Consider the following 26,353-nt stretch of genomic DNA (forward strand, 5'->3'; position numbering starts at 1 on the left):
TCTTTCCAAAATGGACAAGCCCCTATTGCTGGGACTCCCCATCCTGCTCTGCTGCATTACAGGTGAGTCCCTAGTGTTGACAGTTGGTGAGGTGTGTCCAGGATACGGGAATGGGTCAGGGTTCCTGTGACAAAGGTCCTCTTCTGGAGGCCATATGATCATTCTTTTTAAAAAATTTTTAATGTTTATTTTATTTCTGAGAAACAGAGAGACAGAACATGGGTGGGGGAAGGGCATAGAGAGAGGGAGACACAGAATCCAAAGCAAGCTCCAGGTTCTGAGCTGTCAGCACAGAGCCCGACACGGGGCTCAAACTCAAGAACCATGAAATCATGAGCTGAGTCAAAGTCGGACGCTCAACCAACTGAGCCACCCAGGCGCCCCTCATATTACCATTGTAATACCACGCCTTCCACTCACAATGCATCGCATCCCTGGGACCCTTCCCCTTATGGGAGGAAATAAGTGGATTGAGAAGATTTTCATAGAAGTTGTGAGACGGGGTTTGTAACATGAGGTCTGCAGAACATGTATCTTTTTCCCCAACAGTACTGTCTGGGTCACTGGCAGACAGTGAACACGCATGTGAATACAAATGGATCATGGTGTGGGAGGGGGAAGAAGGAGGCGGGGGAGGAGATGAGCCAGGCAGTGTGGGCATCGGGTGTTAGAGGAACCCAGAGATAGCCCTTGAATTTCAACACTCAGCAACCTCTTACAGCAGGATGGGCTGGGATGGGAGCTGATTTGAAGTTTGACAAAATAATATGAGCAGCAGTTGACAAGGTTGAGGTAAGTGTAATAAAAGGAAAGCAAAAGGGAAAGGAGAGAGTGGAATATTGACTTTACAGGCACTGGTTGGCCAAACCGAAGTGTAGCAACCTCGTGAATTTCAGATGCTTTTCCGTATTGTCAGCTTCCAGGATCACGGAGATAAGAAAGCCACATAGGTCAGTTAAAAAGAAGGGAATGAGGGGGAGAAGATACATTTATCTTTCTCTTCTGGTCTGTGCTACACCCTAGAGTGATGAATAGGGTATCTGGGAGGCCCCACCGGAGGTGAAGGGAATTGAAAGGAGGGAACAGGTGCAAAGATACCAGGAGGCAGTTGCCAGGGCTTTGGAGCGACACAAAGAGCCTACAGTGGCCCCAGGTGAAAAGCACAGGATGGACCCCATGTGTTACAAGCATCACAGGTGCCCTGGGCAAGGCTAAATCTCAGACAAAATTGCAGATTGATTTTGTTTCTCTTTGCCAATACAGTTCATGAACTATTTACTGATGAAGACCATTATCCTGGTGAGTCTGAAGAGTCTGAAGAGTCTGAAGATTATCTGTCTTGATTTAGTTCTTTTCCTTACCCCTCCACCTTTCTTTCCCCTCCCGTTTTTCCAGTCTAAATTCCTGAGACCATAAACTGCAGTCCTTCTCCTGGCTTAGCCTCTCTTAATAGAGGCAGATGCCCACACTTAATGGGTCTCTGGTAAAGACTTCTGGGCTCCAAGCAGACTTCAGACCTGAAAGGGGGAGATGGGTTTTCTCATGGCAGTGTGAGATCACTTCTCACTTCTATTTCTTGACTCATTAGCCCAAATGACAGGAATCGTTCAGTGTAGGATGTGCCACTTGCAGTTTCCAGGAGAGAAGTGTTCCAGAGGCAGAGGAATATGCATTGTAACAAGTGAAGAGTCTTGCACAACTGGCAGGATTTCCAAGAGTAAGTTGTGGGATGGGGGTGGGGGGAAGCCGACTGGGACATACGAGCTCTAGGAAAAAGCAGGGACCGTATTTCACCACAGGCAGCCCCAGCCCTGGGATGACTGCTCTCTCTACCCTGAACATAGGCCCTAATGGAAAATAGATGGAGGTGGTCACCAAGGGGTGGGGATCTATAGCTATGGAACCAGTATCCTGAGCAGCTTGCAGAAAGCGGGAAGACCGCACGGAGTGGAGAGGGGAGGCGCAATATGGCCAGTGGACATTAGGTGGTTGTTGGAGGGTGGAAGGCAGTTCCTTGTCTGTCGCTACCTGGACTTCCATGAGGACGGGTCAGTGTCAGCATTAGATACTGTCTAAATGGCCTCTATTTTCCTACCCTTCGTGCTCAGTGAGCCCTTGGCATTTATCACTCTTACTTAAACCAGTTGTTGAGCTTCTCCACTGAGATATCCAGCTTTGGAAATCCCTCGATTGCTTCCGTCATTACCTCCCCACCCCCAGGAATTTTTTCAAACTTCTCTGCCATTGCTTTTCTTCTGGAAAGCCCTCAACTTGTAGCAGCTTACAGTTCTTCACACTTGAATAACAGAGACTTGAACTGCACACAAGTTGTTCTTATGTCCTGGTATGGAAAGAGGTTTCTTTGCAGAAGCCTCTCTGCTAATACGTTTCTTCTTCCTTCTGCAGAAGACGGTACTCCGTGGTTAATGTTCATGGGCTGCCTGAAGAGCTGTGCTAATGTGGGCAAAATAAAATGGAGTGTCTACTTGGTGGAGTTCAGGTGCTGCCGGGGCTATGACTTCTGCAATGAATACCTATAGAGATTGCCTGTCCTTCAGTAACTCCAGTCTCTGGATGATATTGTTGCCTCCGCCTCCTTGCAATGATTTCTTAAAAAGCCACATTTCAGGTTGCAAACACATGGTTCTGCCTTCTGCGTGTGTAAGAAAAAGTCCTCTCCTTTTCTAGATTTTCTCTCTTGGTCCCTGGTGGCAGGTGGGATTTGGGGAAGGGGGGAGGACAAACACCTTGGGAGTAACATCAATGTCTCCCACAGGTTATTGCAAAGCCTAGTGCTTCTACTGTGTAGCCTAAGGTGCTTCCAGAAAGGGAAGTCGAGAATCGGGGGCAATTCTTTTCCCGACCTTCCCCCTTCTTTCTGAGGCAGGATATTTTCCTTACTTTCTTCTTCTTAAATGTTTATATCTCTTGGTATTATCCTTCCTATCTCACTCCCACGAAAGCTTATAACCCTGGCCTCACAGGGAGGGAAGTAGCAAAATGAAGAGCTGGTCTGAGTCTTCTTGAATTTTGTTCACGAATGCTATTCCCAGGGTGAGAAGGGTAGAGCGTAGAAAAGAATTTGCATCAGAATCCTGAAGAGAGAATAATTTTCTGCCTTCCAGAATGAGACTCTCTTCAGGGTTACGGGTTGGAGAAGAAGTGGAGAAGTCAGCTATGGGATCTAAAGATAGTAACTTATACCCTGCTTCCCTGGCAAACTCACCAGAAAGCACCCTTAGATATGGAAGAGCTGTGGGATACTTTCAAGGAGATGAAACCAGAAGGAGTAGCCACACAAATGTTACCATGTGTCTAGCATTGCATGAAAGAAGCTGAAATTTGTGGGATCTGAGTAAGCCATGTGAGTCTGGCCCCTGGACATCTCAACAGCAATCTCTGTACAGAGCTGTCCCCATGAGCAGATGCCTCTCCCCTTCCCCCACTGCACACACACTCAGGCTTTCCGCTCTGTCTAGTTCTAGTACCCTGGAAAAATAGGAGTGAGCATGAGCATGCGCACAGGATTGAGACTAATTTCTAACAACCTGGTAGGATGAGGCCTATTTATGTGATTATGTAAATATAAATTCACTTTTCCTGTTTTGTTCAACTGATTATCATTTGTTACTCAATCTAGAACTAGGGTGTGTGTTCAGGGTCTGTCTTCTGTCATTGTTCCCTCTACTTCCTGGTTTTCCCTCCAAAATGTTAAGAACAGAGATGTACTCCAATTGGACAAGAAAATTAGGAAGTGTTGTACATGCGACAATATAGGAGTCAGAATCTCATGAAAATCAAAGAGGGGAAACACAATAGGGCAAGGCTCAGAAAGATTGGACCTAGAAAGCTAGTCTGGGTAGGATGAAGGTCTGGGGGCTTTGCCAGAATGATTTAGGAAGCTTCACTTCAAACTTAGCTATAAATGTGTGCTGGTCAGCCTCCAGCTGTCAGTATCACTCAGTATCTATCTGCTACTCTTCCCGCCACTGGCTAACTTCTTCACTCTACATTGTTTCTCTCCTCTAATTTGAAGTTTCCAATTTTGACTTGCTTGGGACCATTCTGGGCGCTAATCACACATCACAATAATTCCCCCGGTAAAGCACTTCATCGTTGGAGCCTACTGCCAGCACCTCCGTTCTCTCCATATAGACTAATCCTGAATGGAAGAATCTAGCATATTTTCTGCTTCTCATGATACTAAAGTATAACACTCCTGCTAACATGATACAATTTGGAGGAAATCCAAGCATACATATATTGCAAACTTTTCAAAATTAATTTGTCTGTTAAAATATTTTATTATGTTGATGCAAATACAATGTGGTAGAAAGCAGTAAGCAATTATAAGCCTGGATCAGGAGGGATACTACTAAAACTAGGATAATATTATATATGTACACATAACTGTACAGCCAAATATGAAATGTAATAGTGTCTGTAGATTCCAACATAGGAATGCAAGCATAGTAAAAGAAAAGTTCAACCCAAAGTGAGTGAATAATACTTTAGGGAGTCATTTTTGTCATTTCATAGCTTATTACTTTTGTTAGGACACCACAGTGAAGTCTGAAACTCTTATCTTCCCTTGGCATAATTTGTTGCGGGGATGTGTCAATAGATGAAAAGCACTCAGCTTTTTTACCAATGAATTCATTGAATGCAAGGAGATATTTAAATATTTTTCAGAACTGGGTGGGAGGGGACTCCTCACATGCCAGGAAACAGAGTAGCTGGCCAAACCCAGGCCAAGTGCTTACCCTGATGTCCTTGGCTTTGGCCATGAAAGCAAGAGAAGATCATTAGAAACACGGTAACTTTGGTCTGTGTGGTCAGGAGGAGCTGTGGTTGGTACAGTTTCCCCCAAATGGTGGCAGAGGCACAAAGACTGTTTGTCTAGTTCACGGCAGTTAGAGTTTTCTATCTTCACATTTACTTTCTCAAGCCCCTACTTAACACAAGCCTTTCCTGCCCTCCAACAAACCCAAAGATTTCTCCTAAAGTCTCTTGCAATTTCGTGTCCCTATTTCTCTCCAGCCTGCTTTCTCTTGATCTTTGCTCAGAAGCTCTACCAGAAAAATACTTTGTTCCCTTTGCCAAAGATTTGACCCCAGGCTTAGCATCAGAACTTAAGGATAGTTACAGATTGCCAGACGCTATCAGGAGGTAAAGACAGGGGAATCCGACCAGAAGGCAGACATGGGTGTTCTTATTTTCCTCTTAATGGAAAAACACTGACACAGGACATACAGAGCTTCCATGGGTAGATCTGCTGGAAAAGAGTAGAGAGTAGGGTCTGGTTTTGAGATAATGTGAGATGATGTTGCCATTGTGTAGGGGAAGGGCAAAAATTACTGGGAGGATAGTTTAAGGTTATGGTAGGACATCATCATGGATAGTGTGTTCTTTATCTTCTCCAAAAAGCGCTGACTTTTCCAAAATATCATGTCCAGTATTACACATATGTTTATCAGTGCAGCAAAATGTTTCTCTCAGTAAGTCATGGTATACTTGGAACATTCCCTCTTCACAAGGATTACAAGACAGTTTTGTATATCGGTACAGATATCTCCCTAAAGAGAGAAGAAAAGTAAAGGTAATCGCCTTACTTAATCACACTGTCTCCCTGGCAATGATGGCCGTCAGGAATCTCATTGGTTTTCTGTAGCCAGGGATGAGCCCTCAAACTGTGCCTGCATCTCATCTCGGTCTCTCTAGACAGGACCGGGCAAAAGACATCTGCCTCCCACACAGGCTCCACCTGAGGTCGGGGTATGGAGAATTCCATTTTCCCAGCCTCTCCATGGGCCCTGTTCCCTCCACACCTTGACCTCAAGGAAGGTGGGCACCACTGGTAAAATCTTGTGTCTCTCTCTACCTCTCACTTACCTGTAATTGGATCATTGTAGTAATAGTGATCTGTGGTGCAACTCTTATTGGATTTGAGGGATAAATTAAACTTCCAGCAACGTTTCTTGGGACCACGGCATTTGAATCCATCATAGAAATCACAATCATGGCAAAATCGAAGCCCTAAAGAAAAAGGGGAAAGATTTAAAGCAGGGCTCTAGGGAAGGCAATTCTTCAGAAACCTGCCCCACTGTCAACATTTACACTGGCGAGGGGCAGTCCTCGCCAACTGGAAGTTGACACCCTCCCCAACTTCTGCCAGGGGTCCTTACTCCCTTATAGCGACAGCTATAACCCTATATATTCAAACCCCCTCCCACCTTCACCCAAGGCTGGGGGCAAAAAAAAGATTCCAGGGCAGTGAGTGAAAAGGCTGGAAAAGAGTCAGAGAGATACAACGTGTGAAAAAATCAGGAATGTCCTCTCTCCCTGTGACATCATATATCCAAAAACTGCAAACCAACTACACCATACATTTTGATTTGGGGCCACGGATATCTGTGAAAAGAAGAAGAAAAATTCTCCTTGAGCCATTTTACAGTATCCCAAAAAGCCAACTTTAGAAACCACCTCCATTTCCTCCCCATATAGCCTCTCACCACCCATCACTGCCTCCCTCACAGGTTTTACCTTCATTCATGAAGACCACTGTGAAAATGCCCAGCAGAAGCAACATCAACAGCCTGAGACCCATTTCTGAGACATTCCCAGTGGGAGGTTCAGCTTTATTTATTCCCGTCACCTGCCATCAGGCATCGCACTAGATCCCAGAATCATAAATTTCAGATCGAGCCACCTGAATCCTCTCTACAACGTTCCCAGGAGACGGTACATCCTGTCTGCATTTGCATTTCTCCAGATACTTGGAACTCAGCCCACCCAGACAGCTCATTCCATTTTATTAGATCTAGCATAAGGAACTAATTAACGTTGGTGTAGAATCTCTCTCCCTAGTACCTCTTCACTTCGCTTGTCGTTCTATTCGTTGGCCTACACGGAGCATGTCTAAGCCCACGTTCCAGGACAGCCTTTCACATGTAGCAATCTGGGGGCCCTGAGCCTTGCGAGGGAGTGGCTCAGTCCCTTTCAGGTACCATAACCATCCAGACACTGGCCTCAGCATGACCTCCAGCGGTACTCCCTCCCTCCCTCCCAAAGCGAGTCGTCACTGCCACCAGGATACTCCAGATGTGGTCTGACCGCCCAGCGTTAACACCCCTCTGAGAGATGGATGGGTCAGCACAAGAAAGGGGGATGCAGAGGTGAAGATGATCAGTTTCCCTTCAGCTTTATTCACTAATTTGTTCAAGGGAGACAAAGACCGGAAATGATTCCAGTGGGGAGACCATATTTGGATTAGTCACTAGAAAGGGGACAGAGGGGGGAAGGGAGCAGGGAGGGCTGGAAATGAGCTTTCCCATAAGTCCCCTGCCTTTGCCTCACTTCCTCCAGATGGTGCCACACATTTGTGCCTCCCTCCTTCATCTACTAAGTGTCACTTTATCACCGAGGCTTTCCAATGTACACACATATAAATAGGAAATATTTGTACATACGTGCAAAACTCCCTTACCACACTTGCCACGTCCCTTTCCCGTTTTCTCTGGCATGCTCAAGCCGCTTTGTCATTCTAAGACTTTCCTTATTTATGTTTTCTTGCCTCTTTCCCCTCTCAAGAACGAAAGCGCCCTGAATGCAAGATTTCCCTGTGTTGTGTTTGCTGCTTTCTCCTCAGCACTTGGGTGCTTTGCAATTATCAGATAGGCAAGACTATCTGATGAAAAAGTGAATGCATCGTTGGTGTGGTTAACCTGAGACACGAGGGAACGGTGAAAAGCTCCTAGTACCAAGTTGCGGGATGACCTGTGGTTGGTGATCACCACAGAGAAGACAGGCGATGGCAACGGCAGATTCCCCTGTCTTGGGGACAGAGTGAGTGTGGGGCCCACTTATCTGAGTGGACTTATTCCCAGAGCCAGACACATGCTATTCCCAAGTACGATCCCTCACATGATCTTCGCCAGGAGGGTATTCCCTGTACATCTGGGATGGAGGCCCAAGGGTGCTACCTACCTGCTACGTGACCTTAAACAAGTTACTCATTTCTTTGGGATCTGGGACCTCACAGGTGAAATCAAGGGCTGTCAGAGGTATATCAGCTGTAGTTATTAGGACTTAATAAATTCACATATGATAATGGTCAGTAAGACCCTACTTGGTGGCAAACATTCTTGATTTCTTTGACTTCTCTGAACAACCACATAGCTTAGAAATAATTGACCTCATCTGCAAGTGTGCTTGAAGCCCAAGTACACTTAGAGATGAAGTATTATTCCCCAGGGAACGAGGTTGGACGCGGTGAGCATATCCTTCCACTACATCATGCTGTTTCTTTCTCTTTACAATCCGAGAAGGGTTGTACATGATATGTATGAGATTCTGGTTTCTTATTGTGAAAATTGTGACTTTATCAGTGTACCTGTCTTCCCTGTTGAATGTGAGGCCCAGAAATGGTGGGAGATTCAGGAGCCGGTGCCCTGGTAAATCCCTTTAAATGGGCTAACACCTGAGTTGCCTTCCAGACTCAGCCAGAAGCTTTGGCTAGCTGCTTAGCCTTTCAACACTTCTGTCCTCAGGATCTTAGTGTGTGCCTCCGACAAACCTTGGACACCCGTGGCCACCTCTCCCTCCCACAGAGAGAGAGGATGTGCTGTCCGGGCATTCTTTCCTCCCCGCCTCCATATCTGAGCCCCCAGAATTAGGTTCCCAGCCCTCCCCTGGGGCTTCTCCTGGGGCTGAGGGTCTGCACCTTCTCCCCTCCACCCCTGGCTCCTATTCAAAGCCTTTCCAGCCTGCTGTCCCTTCCTAGATGGGTGGTTGAAGGACTTGCTGTCCTGCTCTTTGCAGCTCCTGCCCTGCCCAGAGGCTCAACCTGTACCCATGTCCTATCTCTGCAGACAGAGGAGAAGGTAATGGACTTGAGACCACATTTGGCTCCTTTGTAGTCAGCCCCTGGTTGGGCTCACTTTGTCCCTGCAGGAGGGCAGCGAAAAGGCAAAGGATACAGGGAAAAAGAAAATAAAAGCAGAACACCACCCCCACTCACACAGAGAAAGTTCCCTGCATAGAGCAATATCCCCTTCAACCATTTCTGCCAACCTCAGACAAGCACTTTCCCTGGCCCTGCTCAGCAGGGAACACACCTGAGGGTGGGATCATCTGGTCCCAGGTGAGTCCACGACAAGAGGGAGCCTTGCTTTATTACAGGACTCCATCTGAGCCCCACACACCCAGAAAAAAGGACATGTGTGACGGAGGTCCAGGCACGTTTCTCCTCCATGACCATTTCCCTTGCACGCAGTGCAAACCTGCCTCACTGCCAGGCCAGCAGGGGACATGGGGTCTGGCTGACTCGTTCTCCTGGCTGGCCCTTCACCCAGGCCTGCCTCAGAACCGCACTCCCTCTAGTAGCTGGACCCACCCCACATCACTGCCCTGCATGCCTGGGTCTCACTCCAGAAACCCTTGCCGTCCCCCCATACTCAACCCAAAGCAGCCCCACTTCCCTCCTTTCACTGTCCTTCAGACTTTCTCGCTGTGGGCAGCCTTGAAGGTACCATTTTCCCCAGTGGGTCAAATGGAGGAGTTGGGCATGGAAGCAACAGAGCCCCATGTCTTTATTTTACGCCTAAGAAACGGGACTGAAATGCAATTTCACCGCAGTGTGAAGACAGAGGGAGATCCTGATCTGGGTGCTCTCAGCTGTCAGGTCAGGGAAAATGTCTGATTGGTGCTAACAGAGCAAGAAACGGGAATTCAGGGTCAGACATGGATTCTGGGTCACCAGTTCCCATCGATTCGGCTCCTACCACATGCCCTGCTTTGGAGCTTAACTCATCTAACCGAGTTGACAGCGGATGGATTGTGGGGAGGCCAGGAGTGACAATGGACTTCTTCAAGAGGACTCCTCCTCAAAAGCCCCTATTTCCTGAGGCTTTTCTTACACTGAGTCAGCAGGATCTCAGTCTCTAAGGCAGTGAGGGCTTTGCCCTGAAGTCCTGTTCCATTGCCCCAGCCCACTGCCTAACAGCCCCCTGTTCCAGTTGTTGCCCACCCCGTTTTGGAGTGATGAGTACGGGATGGAAGGCTGCTGCAAGCCACCCCTAACAGCAGTTCTCGACCAACTTCCAGGACTTTTGTCACAGTACGTGTGCAGTAAATATGCTTCCCTGTACAGGCTGCTGGGACATTGACAAGTCAAGCTGGAGAAGAGGGACTGGAAGTTATACTGCCCTCTAGCTGTAACTTGCACCTGTTCTTGCCTACGCAGGAAAACCCACCTGTGGAGCCCAGGAGAGTGAGAACACCCACGTCAAGGCCATTTAAATTTTCTCTGAAAGTGCATCGGGAAGAACGGAGATTGTCACCCCAAACATGACATGTCGGATCCGTATTCTCTATGTTCCCAGACTAGAAGTGAGCCAAGTGGGTGTTCACCAGGGCTACCAGAATAGAAAGCCCTGTGATAGGGCTGAGATGAGAATTAAGAACATGGAACACTTTGTGTTACTTTCCATAGTAGCCCAGACCTCTTAGCCAGAGTAAATGTCACAGCCTTCAGCCAGCAGGAGCCAGTCTCAAGATGGTCATCTGTCCATAGAGAACAGCAGGCTAGAGCCTGCAGGTGCCCCTCTGGCATGGGATGAGGAAGAACCTGGCCATGAGGGTAGCTGCAGGAATGTCCTGATGAAGGTTAACTACCACAAAGGCTTGGATTAGACTTGTGTGTTGAAGTGGGCACAAGAACTGTTTCTTCCAGAATAGACTTTGAAGGTGGAGACTCAGGTTCAGGGCATACTGATTTTCCTTGATGGGCAAACAGCACAGATATTCACTGAGTTCTGATACGGAGCCTGTGCAAGACGGGCCCCACTCTGCAACTCTTGATGGCCACAGTCTGGGGAAACATCCAGAGAATGCATAGAAATCCCAAGAAGCTCAAGTTAAATGTCTATAGAGGTTCTCTTTGTGTCTCTTCTTCATCTGTACAGCCACCAACTCTTGGAGCTTTGTTGGCGCCTACAGAGGCCCTTCTACATGTTCCAAACTTCTGGGAATAGGTTATCTTTTCTTGGTTCCCAGGGGCGGGAAAAAGGAGGTATCTGAGGGGAGAGGGGAGGAGATAGCCTACAGTGAGTGTCAGGATTTGGGGGAGACAATCTCTTTTCCACACACGTCTAGCTAAGGAAAAATTTCCCAAGCTTTAACACACTGTGAATAGGAACTTTATCAATTAGTTATTTCCTAAAGACCCCCGATCATGCGAACTCTCACATCGCCATCTAGTAGATGGGAAGTCATAAACTCCCTCACTCATACTACAGTTAGTGAAGGGATTCAGGACCTCAGCAAGAGAGTAATAGACAGCTTCAGCCGCAGAGGGAGGGAAGAGAAGGGTGTCACTCCCTAATCAGGAAGTTCCCTGTTACTGCCCAGAGCTTGCCATCAAGATTTCTACTGCTTGCCACCCCCGCCCTGCCCCCGCCTCCCCAGGGTCTCCTTATGCTATGCCTTTGCTGCCTCTGGCAATCTCTCGCCTCTCCTTTTTTCACCTTTTCTTCCTAGCAGTGCCTTTGCTTTCTCATTCAGTGACATCACTCTTCCCCCCCAATCTTGATTGGGAGATAGTAGAACTGCCTAAGATAGTTCTTTCACCTATAACCAGGCATGAAGGTTTCTGTTACTATCAACTACATGTTCATCCTGGATTAGTGGCTTCTCCCTCCAGTTGCATAGAGGCCATTTAAGACCAGAAGCCTCTTATCATTTAGATAACACTCATTATCTACTTATCTAAACACATCCTTATATGAATTTAAATGAAGCACTTCTTGGGATGTTTTTAATGTACCAGATAGAGGAATGACATAGAAACTACTACATTGTGGTTCACAAAATTTATATAATTAGATAAACAACCTACTCTGCCACCCCATCCCCCTGCATATATGCCAACACCAACATGACCACCTCTCTAACTCCTGGTTCATTTGGGGATGTAATAAAATTAAAACAATTTTTTAATTTAATGTTTATTTTGGGAGAGAGAGAGACAGAGACAGAGCACAAGGGGGGGGGGGAGGGGGGCACACAGAGAGAGGAAGACACAGAATCCGAAGCAGGTTCCAGGCTCCAAACTGTCAGCACAGAGCCTGATGCAAGGCTCGAACTCGTGAGCCATGAGATCATGACCTGAGCCGAAGTCAGACGCTCAGCCATCTGAGCCACCCAGGCACCCCATGGGATATGATAAAATTTAAAACTTTTGCTATCTCTCTTCACACATAGACAACAGTGTAGAAATCCCCTATTTAAAATGGTAGTTTTCGGGACGCCTGGGTGGCTCAGTCGGTTAAGCGGCCGACTTCGGCTCAGGTCATGATCTTGCGGTCCATGAGTTCAAGCCCCGCGTCGGGCTCTGTGCTGACAGCTCAGAGCCCGGAGCCTGTTTCAGACTCTGTGTCTCCCTCTCTCTGACCCTCCCCCGTTCATGCTCTGTCTCTCCCTGTCTCAAAAATAAATAAACGTTAAAAAAAAAAAATTAAACAAAAAAATAAAATGGTAGTTTTCCAAGAGCAGAGTAGTAGATCCAAAACTCCAGCTCGGGCTTTTACAGCCAATCATGGGCTATCAAATTGTCATCTTTATTGCTTAAAAACAGAGCATCTGTGGCCTCATTTTTATGCGCCTGAGCTGCTCATCAAGGTTTGAAACAGGAGGATGAATAAGGAGTTCCAAGTAAAACTGAGCATATTAATGAAAATTTTATCCTCAGAATTGATGGAATCACATGAGATTATAATCTATTTAGTAGAATATCTTTGTAAATTAATGTTTGCATGTGGGACAAGATGGTCTCCAACTGGATTCCCTATGATGGAGGGGGCATTGCCTCACCTTGCATTGCTTGGAAGATCTTCAAGGGAATAGGACCTGAAGAGCTGAACCACCCAATGACTTTCCACTGGATTCAGAGAGCTGAAGCTCACCCAGATTGCCCTCCTAAAATACACATCTTGAAGCTCACCACAATGTCAACCAATTCATTGCTGTGGAAACAAAATTCTATGGGTTACCAAGTACCAGTATCAGACTGGTGGGGAAGGAGCAGGCCAACCTCCTTGTTGGATTCATTCCTTCGACACATATGTTGGATGCTTGCCACGTGCTAGATATTGAGGAGTTGCTTTAGGTGCTGGGGATACTTCTAAGAACAAAAGAGACCATTAGGGGTCAGGGGCTAGATAGTGTTTTGAAGAAAGACTCAGAGGGACAGAGGGACCGATTTCAATCTAAATGGAATTAGAGATTATGACATGGAGAGTCTAATCATGCTCCCTCAGAAAGAACGGAACTTAAAAAAATGAAAGACTGATTTCCCATAAAAGCCCAATTTAAAGACAATGGAGCCTTATCTCATGACCACTGAACATCTGCCATAAAGCTCTCGCTATACTCAAGCCACTGAAATTACTTCGTGAACGCTGGCTGGACTCCCCCCTCTTTGCATTCCTTGACCATAAGTATAGCCCACCCCAAATCCTGAATGGACTCACCCGTAGCTTGCTACAGCATGTGTTTCCCCAATTGTAATTTCTCTGCTATTACTGAATGAACTCAATTTCTGGCAAGGTAAGCTTGCTTCTATTCACCTCTTTCTTTAGGTAGACAGAAGAAAGCTAGGACCTGGGTCATGTCTGTGAGAAGGCCAACTGAGATAGATTGCACTTTCCTTCTCTTTCCATTGGACTATGGAAATGGTCGTATTTAGTGTGTAGTTTGCATTTTTGCTACACCTATGCCAGCCACTCAGTAAAGTCTGATATGTCCATGTAATTCTGCAAGGTGGTATGTTGGGAATAAAGGAACTAGGCCTTCCTACATTAACTCCTTTATTGAGGCCCATTTCATGGTAGCAGCACCATATCAGCTTAACATAACGCTCCCATGGCTTCTGGTTTCAAATGACAGCTTTACTACATTTGTGACCCTAAGAATGGAACTTAACCTCATGTATTCATAAGGTTGTAGTAAGAATAAAATGAGATAATGTGCGTCAATGGCATAGATCAGCACTCGGCACAAGAAAGTGCTCATTACCTTTTAAATGTAAAAATTATAATAAGTTATTAAGTCAAGAAGGACAGCAGCCGAGGAGTCCCAGAGAGTGACCAGTATCAAATGAACCAGGGCCTATTGTGGAAATGAGATCACACCGAGAACCAGGTATAGGATTAATCTGAATTAGGAGTGAATTTAAAACTAATCTCCTTTTATCTCCAATGTATTTGCAAGAGGAGCCCTTTGAAGGAGGAGTTTACAAAAGTACAGAACCAGAACTTGGAGAGGAATACTTTGAGTTGCTGCTGGTTGAAATCACTGAACCACAAGGGCAGCCAAGTGTGAGAGAGAGACACTGAGTCTGGCATTAGACACTGCCTGGGGTTTCAATGCAGCCGATGCCTCAGGGTAGATGGCCAATCTCCAAGAGCCCTAGAATAGAAACTTGGTTTTGTAGATGGTCTTAGAGAAAGTACATTTCACTTCTGGACACCTGGTACAAGAAAACCAAAAATATCTTTGCTTATATACTGCAGTTTGGTAAATTACTGCAAAGACAGTGCAAATAGGGAACATAGGAACATAGTTGGGGCATTCAGGACTCATTGGAGAAGACTTCTGAGGCTTTGAACAGTGAAACATTACTGTAGGCTCTGAGACTAGAGGAAGTGGAACCAAGGAAAGGTCTATTTGATCTTTCATGTGATTTTTCTCCTTTGCCTCCTGCAGAAACCAGCCTGACCCATTCTACCTGGATACTCCCTATGTAGGAATAAAGCAAGATTTGGTATAGAAATAAGGGAAAACTAAAATAATATAGTAATATGCATGACCTGACATTTTACTTTTTATTTATTTATTTTTTTAGTTTGCTCCCTGCTCAACGTGGGACTGGAACTCACAACCCCAAAATCAAGAGTCCCATGCCCTACTGACTGAGCCAAGCAGGCGCCCATGGTGTGACATTTTTCAACAGATAATACTACATAACAGTAACCTCATCAACCAAAGAATTATTCTGAGAAAGGGTTTCCCAAATTCCTTCATGTTTAATTTGTAATGGAACCTGGAGGACACATATCAGAATATTCTCTTATGGCATAAGAGGAATGCCTCATCCCCCATTAGCCTATGATGCCTATGGTCAGAGGAAGAGAGGAGAAGTGGAGTGGGAGCGGGATAGCAAAGTGTCTCCATTCCTTCTTCCCAACAGGCAGAGAAAAAGGTCACTGTACTGACTCTGGTGACTTATTCTGATCACAAGGGGGGAGTTTAAGTTGTGCCTACACAATGGGGGCAAGAAAAATTAGGTTTGAAAATCGGGATTCACTAGAAGATCTTTAATTATTCCCTTGCTCAATAGTCTTGTTGAATAGAAAAGACAACAAAGACAAATCCAGCAAGGATTCAGATCTTACAGAAATGAGGGCTGGGGTATGCCACCAGGTCGGGAAGCCTATCCAGTTGATAGGCCAGCAGAAGTGAGAGAACAGAGAATACAAGTGCGGGAATGCAGCTGTGACGACCAACCATCTCAGTTACAGGAGTGGGAGTTGTGGCAGCTATATTTCAGATTGCTTCATCATTTCAATGATCTCCCTTGCCCTCCCCCCCTCACTAGAAAGAGCCTTGGTGGTTGCTATTTCACTTTTTTTTTTTTTTTTTTTTTTTTTGGTGATAGTATGGTTGAATTGCTATCACCTCCCAAGGATAAGGTAATGGGAATTTTTATATTCCTGGTGCTGGGACTGTCAAGTTTCCACCCAGGTGAAGAATGGATGCTGAGAGATTAAAGGGGTGAATCCTTGCCAACACCTCTTGTTTCTTGTGTTGTTAATTTTAGCCATTCTGACAGGTGTGAGGTGGTCTCTCATCATGGTTTTGATTTATATTTCTCTAAGGATGAGTGATGTTGAGCATCTTTTCATGTGTCTGTTAGCCATCTGGACGTCTTCTTTGGAAAGAGGTCTATTCATGTCTTCTGCCCATTTCTTAACTGGATTATTTGTTTTTTGGGGTGTTGAGTTTTAAAAGTTCTTTATATAGTTTGGGTAATAACCCTTTATTCAGTATATCATTTGCAAATATCTTCTCCCATTCTGTGGGTTGCCTTTGAGTTTTGCTGTGCAGAAGCTTTTTATCTTGATGAAATCTCAATAGTTCATTTTTGCTTTTGTTTTGTTTCCCTTGCCTCCAGCAACGTGTCTAGTAACAAGTTGCTCTGGCAGAGATCAAAGAGGTTGCTGCCTGTGGTCTCCTCTAAGATTTTGATGGTTTACTGTCTCACAGTCTAGGTCTTTCATCCATTTTGAATTTATTTTTGTGTATGGTGTAAGAAAGTGGTCCAATTTCATTCTTTTGCATGTGGTTGTTCAGTTTTCCCAACACCATTTGTTGAAGAGACTGCCTTTTTCCCACTGGACATTCTTTCCTGCTTTGTCAAAGATGAGTTGACCATGAAGTTGTGGGTCCATTTCTGGGTTTTCTATTCTATTCTATTGATCTATGTGTCTGTTTTTGTGCCAGTACCTAACATCTTGATGACTATTGCTTTGCAATATAGCTTGAAGTCTGGAATCATGATGACTCCAGCTTTGCTTTTCTTTTCTTTTTCCGGGATTGCCTTGGCTATTTGGGTTTTTTTGTGCTTCCATACAAATTTTAGAATTGTTTGTTCTAACTCTGGTGGGATTTTGATAGGGGTTGAGTTAAATCTGCACATTGCTTTGTTTCATTCTTCATTGCTTGTTTCATTCTTTCCTCCAGATTAAGAGAGAGAATCCCAAGTATCGACATTTTAACAATATTTATTCTTCCGATCCATGAGGAATGTTTTTCCATTTCTTTGTGTCACCTTCAATTTCTTTCATACGTGTTCTGTAATTTTCAGTGTACAGATCTTTTACCTCTTAGGTTAGGTTTCTTCCCAGGTATCTTATGGTTTTTGGTGCAATTGTAAATGGGATTGATTTCTTGATTTCTTTTTCTGCTTCTTCACTTTTGTTGTATAGAAATGCAATTGATTTCTGGGGCGCCTGGGTGGCGCAGTCGGTTGAGCGTCCGACTTCAGCCAGGTCACGATCTCGCGGTCTGTGAGTTCGAGCCCCGCGTCAGGCTCTGGGCTGATGGCTCGGAGCCTGGAGCCTGTTTCCCATTCTGTGTCTCCCTCTCTCTCTGCCCCTCCCCCGTTCATGCTCTGTCTCTCTCTGTCCCAAAAAAAAATAAATTAAAAAAAAAAAAAAAAAAAAAAGAAATGCAATTGATTTCTGTACATTGATTCTGTATCCTGCAACTTTTTCTGAATTCATGTATTGGTTCTAGCAGTTTTTTTGGTGGAATCTTTTGGGTTTTTAGCATATAGTATCATGTCATCTGTAAACAGTGTAAGTTTTATTTCTTTGCCAATTTGGATGCCTTTTATTTCTTTTTATTGTCTGATTTTTGTTGTTAGGCCTTCTGGTATTATGTTAAATAACAGTATTGAGAGTGGGCATCCCTGTCTCTACCCTGACTGTAGAGGAAAAGCTCTCAGGTTTTCCCCATTTAAGGATGATATTAGCTGTGGGTTTTTCACATATGGCCTTTATAATGATGCGGTATGTTCTCTCTAAACCTACTTTGGTAGGGGTTTTTTATCATGAATAGATGTTGTACTTGGTCAAATATTTTATCTGTATGTGGTGTATCACATTGATTGATTTTAGAATATTGAACCACCCTTGCTATCCAGGGATAAATCCCACTTGATCATGGTGAATCATTTTTTAATGTATTGTTGGATGTGGTTTGCTAGTATTGTATTGGGAATTTTTGCATCTGTGTTCATCAGGAATATTGGCCTACCGTTCTCTTTTTTAGTCATGTCTTTACCTGGTTTTGGTATCAGGGCAATACTGGCCTCACAGGATATATTTGGATGTTTTCCTTCCTTTTCTATTTTTTGGAATTGTTTGAGAAGAATATATATTAACTCTTCTTTAAATGCTTGGTAGAATTCACCTGTGAAGCCATCTGGTCCAGGACTTCTGTTTGTTGGGAGTTTTGGTAATTGATTCCATTTCTTCTCTGGTTATTGGTCTCTTCCAGTTTTCTATTTCTTCCTGTTTCTGTTTTGGTAATTTACACTTTTCTAGTCCATTTCTTCCAGATTTCCCAATTTGTTGGCATATAGTTTTGCATAATATTCTCTAACAATGTTTCTATTTCTGTGGTGTTGGTTGCTATTTTCTCCCTCTTTGTGATTTTATTTTTGGGGGTCCTTTCTGTTTTTATAGTAACACAAGTTGTTGTGAGTTGGCTTTTGTATACCTACACAAGGATAAATGGAATTGAGGAAAAATTTTGGTAGTTCAAGGGTTTATATTATTGACTGTTCTTTCATCAGTATCTTTGCTATGCAGGCAACATGAGTGATGATCTTGTTATCTGTTTTTACCTAGCCTAGCAAATTGCCAGCAGTATCATAACGGAAGAGAAAGTTAACCAATCTTCTACTTCGATATGTTTGATTTACTGAATAATATAGTGTTGTCCTATTTTTTTTTTAAGTTTATTCATTTATTTTGAGAGCAGGCTCTGCCCTGTCAGCACAAAGTCCCACATGGAGCTCAATCTCACAAACTGTGAAATCATGACCTGAGCTGAAGTCAAGAGTTGGATGCTTAACCAACTGAGCCACCCAGGCACCCCCAGTGTTATCTCATTTAAATTATTTATGTCCTTCATTTAGTTTTTAAGCTACTAAAAATAATTTTATGTTCATTTTTAAAAATCAAAAAGGAGAAAGGGACAAAAATATAAATTACCTACAACATTAGTATTGTCTGAGATTTTTTGTCAAATAGTTCTTTATTATATTTTGCACCTCTCTGTTGAGATTCCCTCATGTCTCTCTTTTTCTGTAAGTTCTTGAGAATATTTATAATAGGAATTTTAAATTCTTTGCCTGTTAATTCCAACATCTGGGTTGTTGCAGTCTTTTTATATATTGATTCTCTGAAACTTTTTCCATGGCTTTACTTCTATAGGAAAAGAAAATAAACTTATGCCAGAAAAATATATCACTCAATGCTTAAAACTAGATAATACATTAAAATACCACCATTTTTCACTATTAAAATTAGTTGAATAAAAAAGTTGATTGAGAGAGAGGTAGATAGATAATAGACATGAAGTGAAAATGGGATCACACTAAACTGCACTATTTTAAAACCCCCTATTTTAATGAACATATTCTAACATGTTTTGAAATCCATATATTTGTATTTATATTATATCACTTCTATGGATGCATGGTGTTTCGGTATACCAATGTATCACATTTGATTTAGGCAATCCTGATTGTTTCTACTTTTTGACTTTTATTATCAACACTGCCACAGAGCTTGTTTCCTCATGCGAATTTTTTTTATCTCGTTTCATTCTTTCCTCCAAATTAGAATTGTTTTCTTGTGATATTTTTTTAAGAATTGGGGTATAATTGACATAGAAATATTAATTTCATGTGTAAAACATTGTGATTCGATATTTGTATAGATTGCAAAATGATCACCACGATGTTTCTAATTAATATCCATCATCACACACATTTACAAATTTTTTCCTTGTGATGGGAACCTTTAAGATTTACTGTCTTAGCAATTCAAGTATGCAAAACAGTATTATTAACTACAATCACCATGCTGTAATTATATCTCTTATTTATTTTATAACTGAAATCTGTATCTTTTGACTTCCTTCACCCATTTCATCCATCCCCTACCCCCCACCTCTGGCAACCACCAATCTGTTTTCTTGTTCTCCGTATCTATGAGCTTGCTTGATTGTTTTTATTGTTTTTCTTTGTTTTTAGATTCCACATGTAAGTGAGATCATATGGTATTTGTCTTTCTCTGTCTGACTTATTTCAATTAGCATAATGCCCTCAAGTTCCATCTATGTTGTTGTAAATGGCAAGGTTTCTTTCTTTTCTGTGGCTGAATAATATAATATATGAATATCTATATGATTGACAAAGCTTCACCATGTCCGTTTAAGGAATTGTGGACTCTTGGTGTTGCCAATTGTTCCTGATTGGCCCTTTGATGTATGTGCGTGCATGTGCACACACAAACACACACACACACACCACTTTCATATGTGGTCAGATCTATCAATCTTATCCTATTTGTGATCGATGTTATGATTCAAAACTTCCTCTATCACTAAATTATATAAATATTGTTAATATAATAGTGAGTTTAGAAAAAGAGAGTGCTTTGGGATTGTGTAGAAATTGGATCCAATTCCAACTGTGCCACTAACTAGTTGTAACAAATTGTATTTTTCAAAGATGGCTGCCACAATATCTCCCCTACCACAAGCTCTCTTTGCTACTCTCCAATCAAAAAGTGGAGCTTGGCCAGGCTTGTGACTCACTTGTAACCAATAGAATGTAGCAGAAGTAATAATGCATGACTTCCAAAGCTAGCCCATAATATGTGACGCAACTTTCACTTTGTTAGAATATACACTTGCCTTTAGAGCCCTAAGCTTCTGGGTAAGAAGTCTGGAGCCTCCATGCTGTGAAGGAGCCCAAGAAAGTCCATATGAAGGTATTCTGACCAACAGCCACAGGTGACATCGCACCTTAAACCAGCATCAACTGCAAAGACATGTGAGTGAAGACACCTCATGGTGATTCCCGTCTTCAGCTCTAGAATCACCTCCAGACTCTGAATCTTCCCACCTGAGGTCCCAGACATCGTGGAGCAGAGACGAGCTATCCCCACTCTGTACTTTCTAAATTGTGATCCATAGTACCAGTCAATACAATAATTTTTTAATGCAGCAATATTAACTGGAAAGCTGTGTAACACTTGTCAAATTACTGTACTTGTCAAATTACCCAATTAGCATCTGGGCAACCAGTCTGTTCTTCAGGTTTCTCCTCCACTAAAATGTCTTACAATAATAGCTACCTCATAGGAAGTTCCGAAGATTAAATGAGATCATACATGAAAAGTACTTAACATGTGTCTAGCACACTGTAAGAGGTTAAGCAATAATAGCCACAACAATATTTAAAAGGTTTTTTGTTTCTTTTTAAATATTTATTTATTTATTCATTCATTCATTTATTTTGAGGAGAGGAGGGGTGGAGAGAGAGGGAGAGAGAATCCCAAGAAGTCTCCATGCTCAGCACGGACCCTATGCAGGGCTCAATCCTACAACTGTGAGATCATGACCTGAGCCACAATCAAGAGTCAGATGCTCAACTGACTGAGCCATCCAGGAGCCCCAGGTTTTTTGTTTATGGCATTTAAATCTTTAATACATGAGACATTTATTTTGGTCTAATGTGTAAGGTTCTATGAATTACTTAGCAGTTGACTCCAAGTTAACACTTAGATTAGTAGTCAAATTATTGTCTTTTAAAAGGTATGTGAAGAAAAAACTCCTGCACAACTACATGCATATATGAAAAAAGAGCATGTGCATTGGAAGATTGATAGTTGGGGTGGTATCGTGTGGGTAAAGAAATTTTCACCTAGGTCTTATTGTGTTCACTTGTTCAAGATGAAAAATGGGACTAAGAAGAAAATCCGAAGATGGGGTGAACCAAGCGGTAATATCCAAGCTTGAAGCACTTATAGCTGGGAAGCCGAATAAGAAAGATTCTCCTCATTCATGAGGATGAATCCATTTATATCTTATACACACCGTCACTCATAGGTACCAGAATGTAACTTCAGTTTCTAACCCAACTTCTCGTTTTAGAGCATCATTCACAGTGATGGTGGAAAATATATGGTCTTCTTACAATTGGAGGGGGGAAAAACAGAAGCAAGGGAGGTCGGCGGGGGGGGCGGGATGTTAACAACTACATGGTCTCAGCTGGGAGACTGGCTTCGGTCAGATCCCCTGGAAAAGCTCTGCAGCACAAATTGCACCACAGGCTCCATCCCATCGCGATGCAAGGAGTCTGCCATTTGTTGGTTGTGGTCTATGCTCAAGTTGGGAGCTGAACATCTGGGCAAAGCAGCTCCTATTTGGCAGAGGGCAAGTCTGCAGAGCAAATAGCTATCAGTTGTCATAAGCCAACACTCAATGCAGCTGGGAGGCAGAAGCAAAACAATGATCTCTGTCTCTCTCTTTTTCCCCCCTAGACTGATGTCTCCCATCCCCATGATTCCATAGGTGAGCAAGCCCCTGTGCAACTAGGAATAAAAATATGTTCTTTCCGTAACTCAAAATATCCACATTACACTGGCTTTTCCAATCTGTCCATTTTGAAAAGGTTCTCTTCATGTCTTGCTTCATCCTGGCTCTGTAAAATCCCAACTGAGAATTCCTCAGAAAGGATCATATTCTCAGACACAGACAGAATGCACCAAACTACTCAAGTAGAGGGGTAGTTGGTTTATTGTTAAGAATTTTACAAGGCCTGGGGCGCCTGGGTGGCTCAGTCGGTTGAGCGTCCGACTTCGACTCAGGTCATGATCTCGTGGTTGAGGAGTTCAAGCCCCACGTCGGGCTCTGTGCTGACAGCTCAGAGCCTGGAGCCTGCTTCAATTTCTGTGTCTCCCTCTAGATCTGCCCCTCCCCCACTCATGCTCTGTCTCTCTCTGTCTCAAAAATAATTATAAACATAAAAAAAAAAAAAAGAATTTTACAAGGCCTAATAAAGGAGAAAAAAGCTCATGGAAATCCAGGACCAGGAACTGCAGTAGGCCTTATAAGGAGAGAAATGCCAGGATTATTCTGTACCCAAGAAAGCTTCATCACCTTGGTCACATTCCACCGTCAGTGCTACTCCATTTCTCTCTGCCTGTTTGTTTCACTCTGTCTGCCTGCCTCTCTTCCCACCACTATTAACTTCTGCTATCTCATACCATCAGTTTACTCATAATGTCATCTTATATAGGACACTTTGTAACTACAACACTACCTCATGGCATCTCTGTTCATTTCTATTGTCTTCAACTACTGTGCCACCTGCTTTATTTTTCTCAATTTTTTCCTCATTCTTTTTTTTTTATTTATTTTGAGAGAGAGAAGGAGAAAGAGAGAGAGAGAGAGAGAGAGAGAGAGAAAGAGAATGAGCGGGGAGGGACAGAGAGACAGGGGGAGAGAGAATCCCAAGCAGGATCCATGCTGTCAGCACAGAGCCCGACTCGGGGTTAGAACTCACAAACTGCAAGTCCTTATCTGGGGCCAAAATCAAGAGTCAGATGCTTAACTGACTCAGCAACCCAGGCACCCCTTTCCTCATTTTCATAAGGAGAGACTGACTGACCATTCTTGCAGAAGGTCTCCATTCCCAATTAAATCACCTTTTTCAATCTGGTGCTAGCTGGTCACCTGGCCATCCAGGGCCCTGATAATTTAAGCCAATTTCACCCACACCAAATTGTCTCTCAAATTTTAGTTTCCACAAACTGAAATGCCCTTTCTTTGATGCCTCATCCTTATGCCTGTCCAGCTTTCTGTCTGCCTGAGATTTCCCTCCTCTAAGAGCCCTACCAAAGAAAGATATGGCTCATGTTGACCACAAATTGGGAAGCCAGAGCTATTTTTTCTTTGATCTCCATAACCCATGGGCAAAAGGAGAGCGCCAGAAGGTGTCAGGGCTAATCCGAAGAGAATCTCAATTCCAACCAGAGGAGTGGATATAGATGAGCATAAAGTATGGCCAGAGAGTTCTTGGTACAAGTTTGTGACTATTTTGACCCAATCCTTTGCATTACCATATAGGAGATAATAAATAACCAGTTCCAAACCCAACTGTATTTGTGGCAACCCTATTTCCATCATAAGGAAATCCAAACTGCCAGATGTGAGCAACAGGGATTTGCAAAACTTCAGTCTAGTTTAGTCTTCCATCGTTAATGAGACTCAGCTACCCTCCACTCTCTCCTTGTGACCTCACTAGCTGGCTTTCTCTCTCACTCTCTACCAGTGGTTGGAAGAGGAAAGCAAAATACAGGTCTGGGGGAAGAGACTAGGGGATGGTGAGTTGAAGAATGACCCCAAGTCCAGGAGAGATATAGACTTAAACTCCCTCAGGGAGGTTGCAATAGTTATTATGTCTGCAACAGATGAGCTCTCTTCTTTTCTCAAAACTCAAGAAGTTGATGTCCTCACAGTTGGTCAAACATGACAGTTTGGAATAATAATACATACTTCTCCCTGAAGAGATGAAAGAGAGAGAACACAATTGTAATGGCTCCATGTCCTTCTATCATATTCCCAGGAGTATTTTCTCTACAGAGCCTCACTAACCTTTCGCTAAGCCCCAATCAGCTATAAGGCTGAATCTACCAATGACTGACCCAGAGAATGGATTGTATTTCCCTAACTGATAGGAGACATCAACTTCTCCTTTACCCAATTTTGTCTTAAGGAAAAGTCTTTGCCATCCCCTCTAAATGACCACTCACCCATGCACAGGTGGCTATTTCTCAGACACTCTCTACTCCACATTACCTTTTCTCGTAAGGAAGTAAAGGTTCTCAATAGCACAGGACTGTTGGTGCTTTAGGATGCAGATCTTCATGGTGTCATAGCATAACCCAAGATGATATTTTTTACATTTATAACATGCTGTTGCAGAGTCTGCGAGACAGAGAAGGAGGTAATTAAAAGATGTAGTCTGGAGAAGATTCTCCAGGCCTGTGAGTTTCTCTACGGGGACTTACTATTGTCTAGTGGTTCCTGATCTTTCTCTGGCATTTGACTCCTTTGATAATCTTGTGAATCAATTGTATATGATCAAAATATCAGAGTTCCTATAAAATTTATCTATGGACGCAAGTAATGAACAAGTTATTTAACCTGATGATTTTGTCCAGTAATGGGGAAAGGAAAGCAAAGAAGGAGATTTCAGCTTCCTTACTCCAAGAAATGGACTAACTTGGTCTGGGAGAAGATAGAGTTCCTAGGATTGTAGAATAAGAATGGATTACAGCCCTCTCTGAAGACTGAGAGGAGGTTTGTTCCTAAACACATCATAAATGATCTGTTTACCAGAGATTGTGGACGAGCCATAATTGTACCTGTCAGATGGTCCTTAAATTCACCTTGGGAAAAAGAAAAAAGAAAAATCTTCTTTTTCATAATCTCATATACATCTGCCAACACCCAAAGAGCCAGTTGTGGAAATTTCCCCTTCCTCAGCATCTGCCCATCTCTTAATCAACAATCAGCTCTCCCCATGTCTCCATGACTTACCATTATTTGAGCAGACCAGAAAGACAATGCACAGCAGAAACACAACAAACATCCTGAGACTTTTATCACGTACAGCTTTCTGTGAAAGGTGCTGGTTGATCTCCAGTCATCTGTCCTTGCGCTACTCATCCAAATCATATAATCATAAAATTTCAGGGACATACAGCACCTCAGTGTTCCCAGAACAAAGCCACCAACTGAAGTTTCACTACCTCTACGGCATCTATTTCAAAATTCTCCTCAATGATGAGATCAACAGTACATATTATATATGATCCATAATATAATATGGAATTATATAGACTATATTATAATATATAACATAAATTTTATATTATACATTATTATATTTATAATTTATTATTATATATATTTTAAGATATATTATATGTATTTTATATATTATATAATATATATCTATAATATATATTATAATCTATAATACAAGATATACTATACTATAATATATAATATACATGTATATAATTTCTATTCATTGTTGCATACCTAAGCCTTGTGCTTTGCAAGTAGAGTCAAATTTCTCTCCTACATTTTAACATTTCGGGTATTTCAAGACGGGATTTGGACACCTGGCTCTTTGTATCTCTCTTCACTAATCTGGTTACTCTCCTCAGAATAATCTCAGATTTGTCTTTGTCTCATGTAGACCAAGGCAGACTCCAGGTATAGTCTGTATGTGTGGGGGGTATTGGAGTACTGCTTTTGTGGTGGAGGAAAAGGAGCTTCAGGAAGAAGGTGAGCAAAAATAAAATTTGTCTAGTTTGCCTTCGGGTGTTATTAACTGATTGATTGGTATTCTAATTAAATAATTTCTAAGCATATACCACATGCCAGTATCACAGGAAGAAAAGATGCTTACGCAACCAGGACGTCAATCAATGGCCTCACTAAAGACATCGAAAAGGACATGGAGCGCAGTTGGCTCTGGACATCTAGATGAAAGTCCTTCAAATTTGACTGCCTGCCCGGAGAAGGCTCCCGTGAAGAAGGGGGTGCTGAACAGGACTTGGAGGGCTAGCAATGTGTGAGCTGGAAAAAGTGAGTAGGGACAGGCACCCAAAGGAACAGCAAATGTCAGAGTACAGAG

At 43.0% G+C, this 26,353-nt stretch overlaps 1 protein-coding gene across 1 annotated transcript; it reads left to right on the forward strand.

The window, feature by feature from the left end:
* On the forward strand, window positions 1–2,586 carry PATE1 (prostate and testis expressed 1). Its single transcript, XM_042904057.1, has 4 exons — window positions 1–62; window positions 1,264–1,299; window positions 1,589–1,717; window positions 2,407–2,586. The coding sequence occupies exons 1-4, from the start codon at window positions 11–13 to the stop codon at window positions 2,538–2,540; spliced, it is 351 nt and encodes a 116-aa protein (XP_042759991.1). The 5' UTR covers window positions 1–10; the 3' UTR covers window positions 2,541–2,586.
* The last annotated feature ends 23,767 nt before the right edge of the window (window positions 2,587–26,353 follow it).

Source organism: Panthera leo, chromosome D1 (assembly GCF_018350215.1).
Source record: "Panthera leo isolate Ple1 chromosome D1, P.leo_Ple1_pat1.1, whole genome shotgun sequence".
Lineage (NCBI taxonomy): Eukaryota > Metazoa > Chordata > Mammalia > Carnivora > Felidae > Panthera > Panthera leo.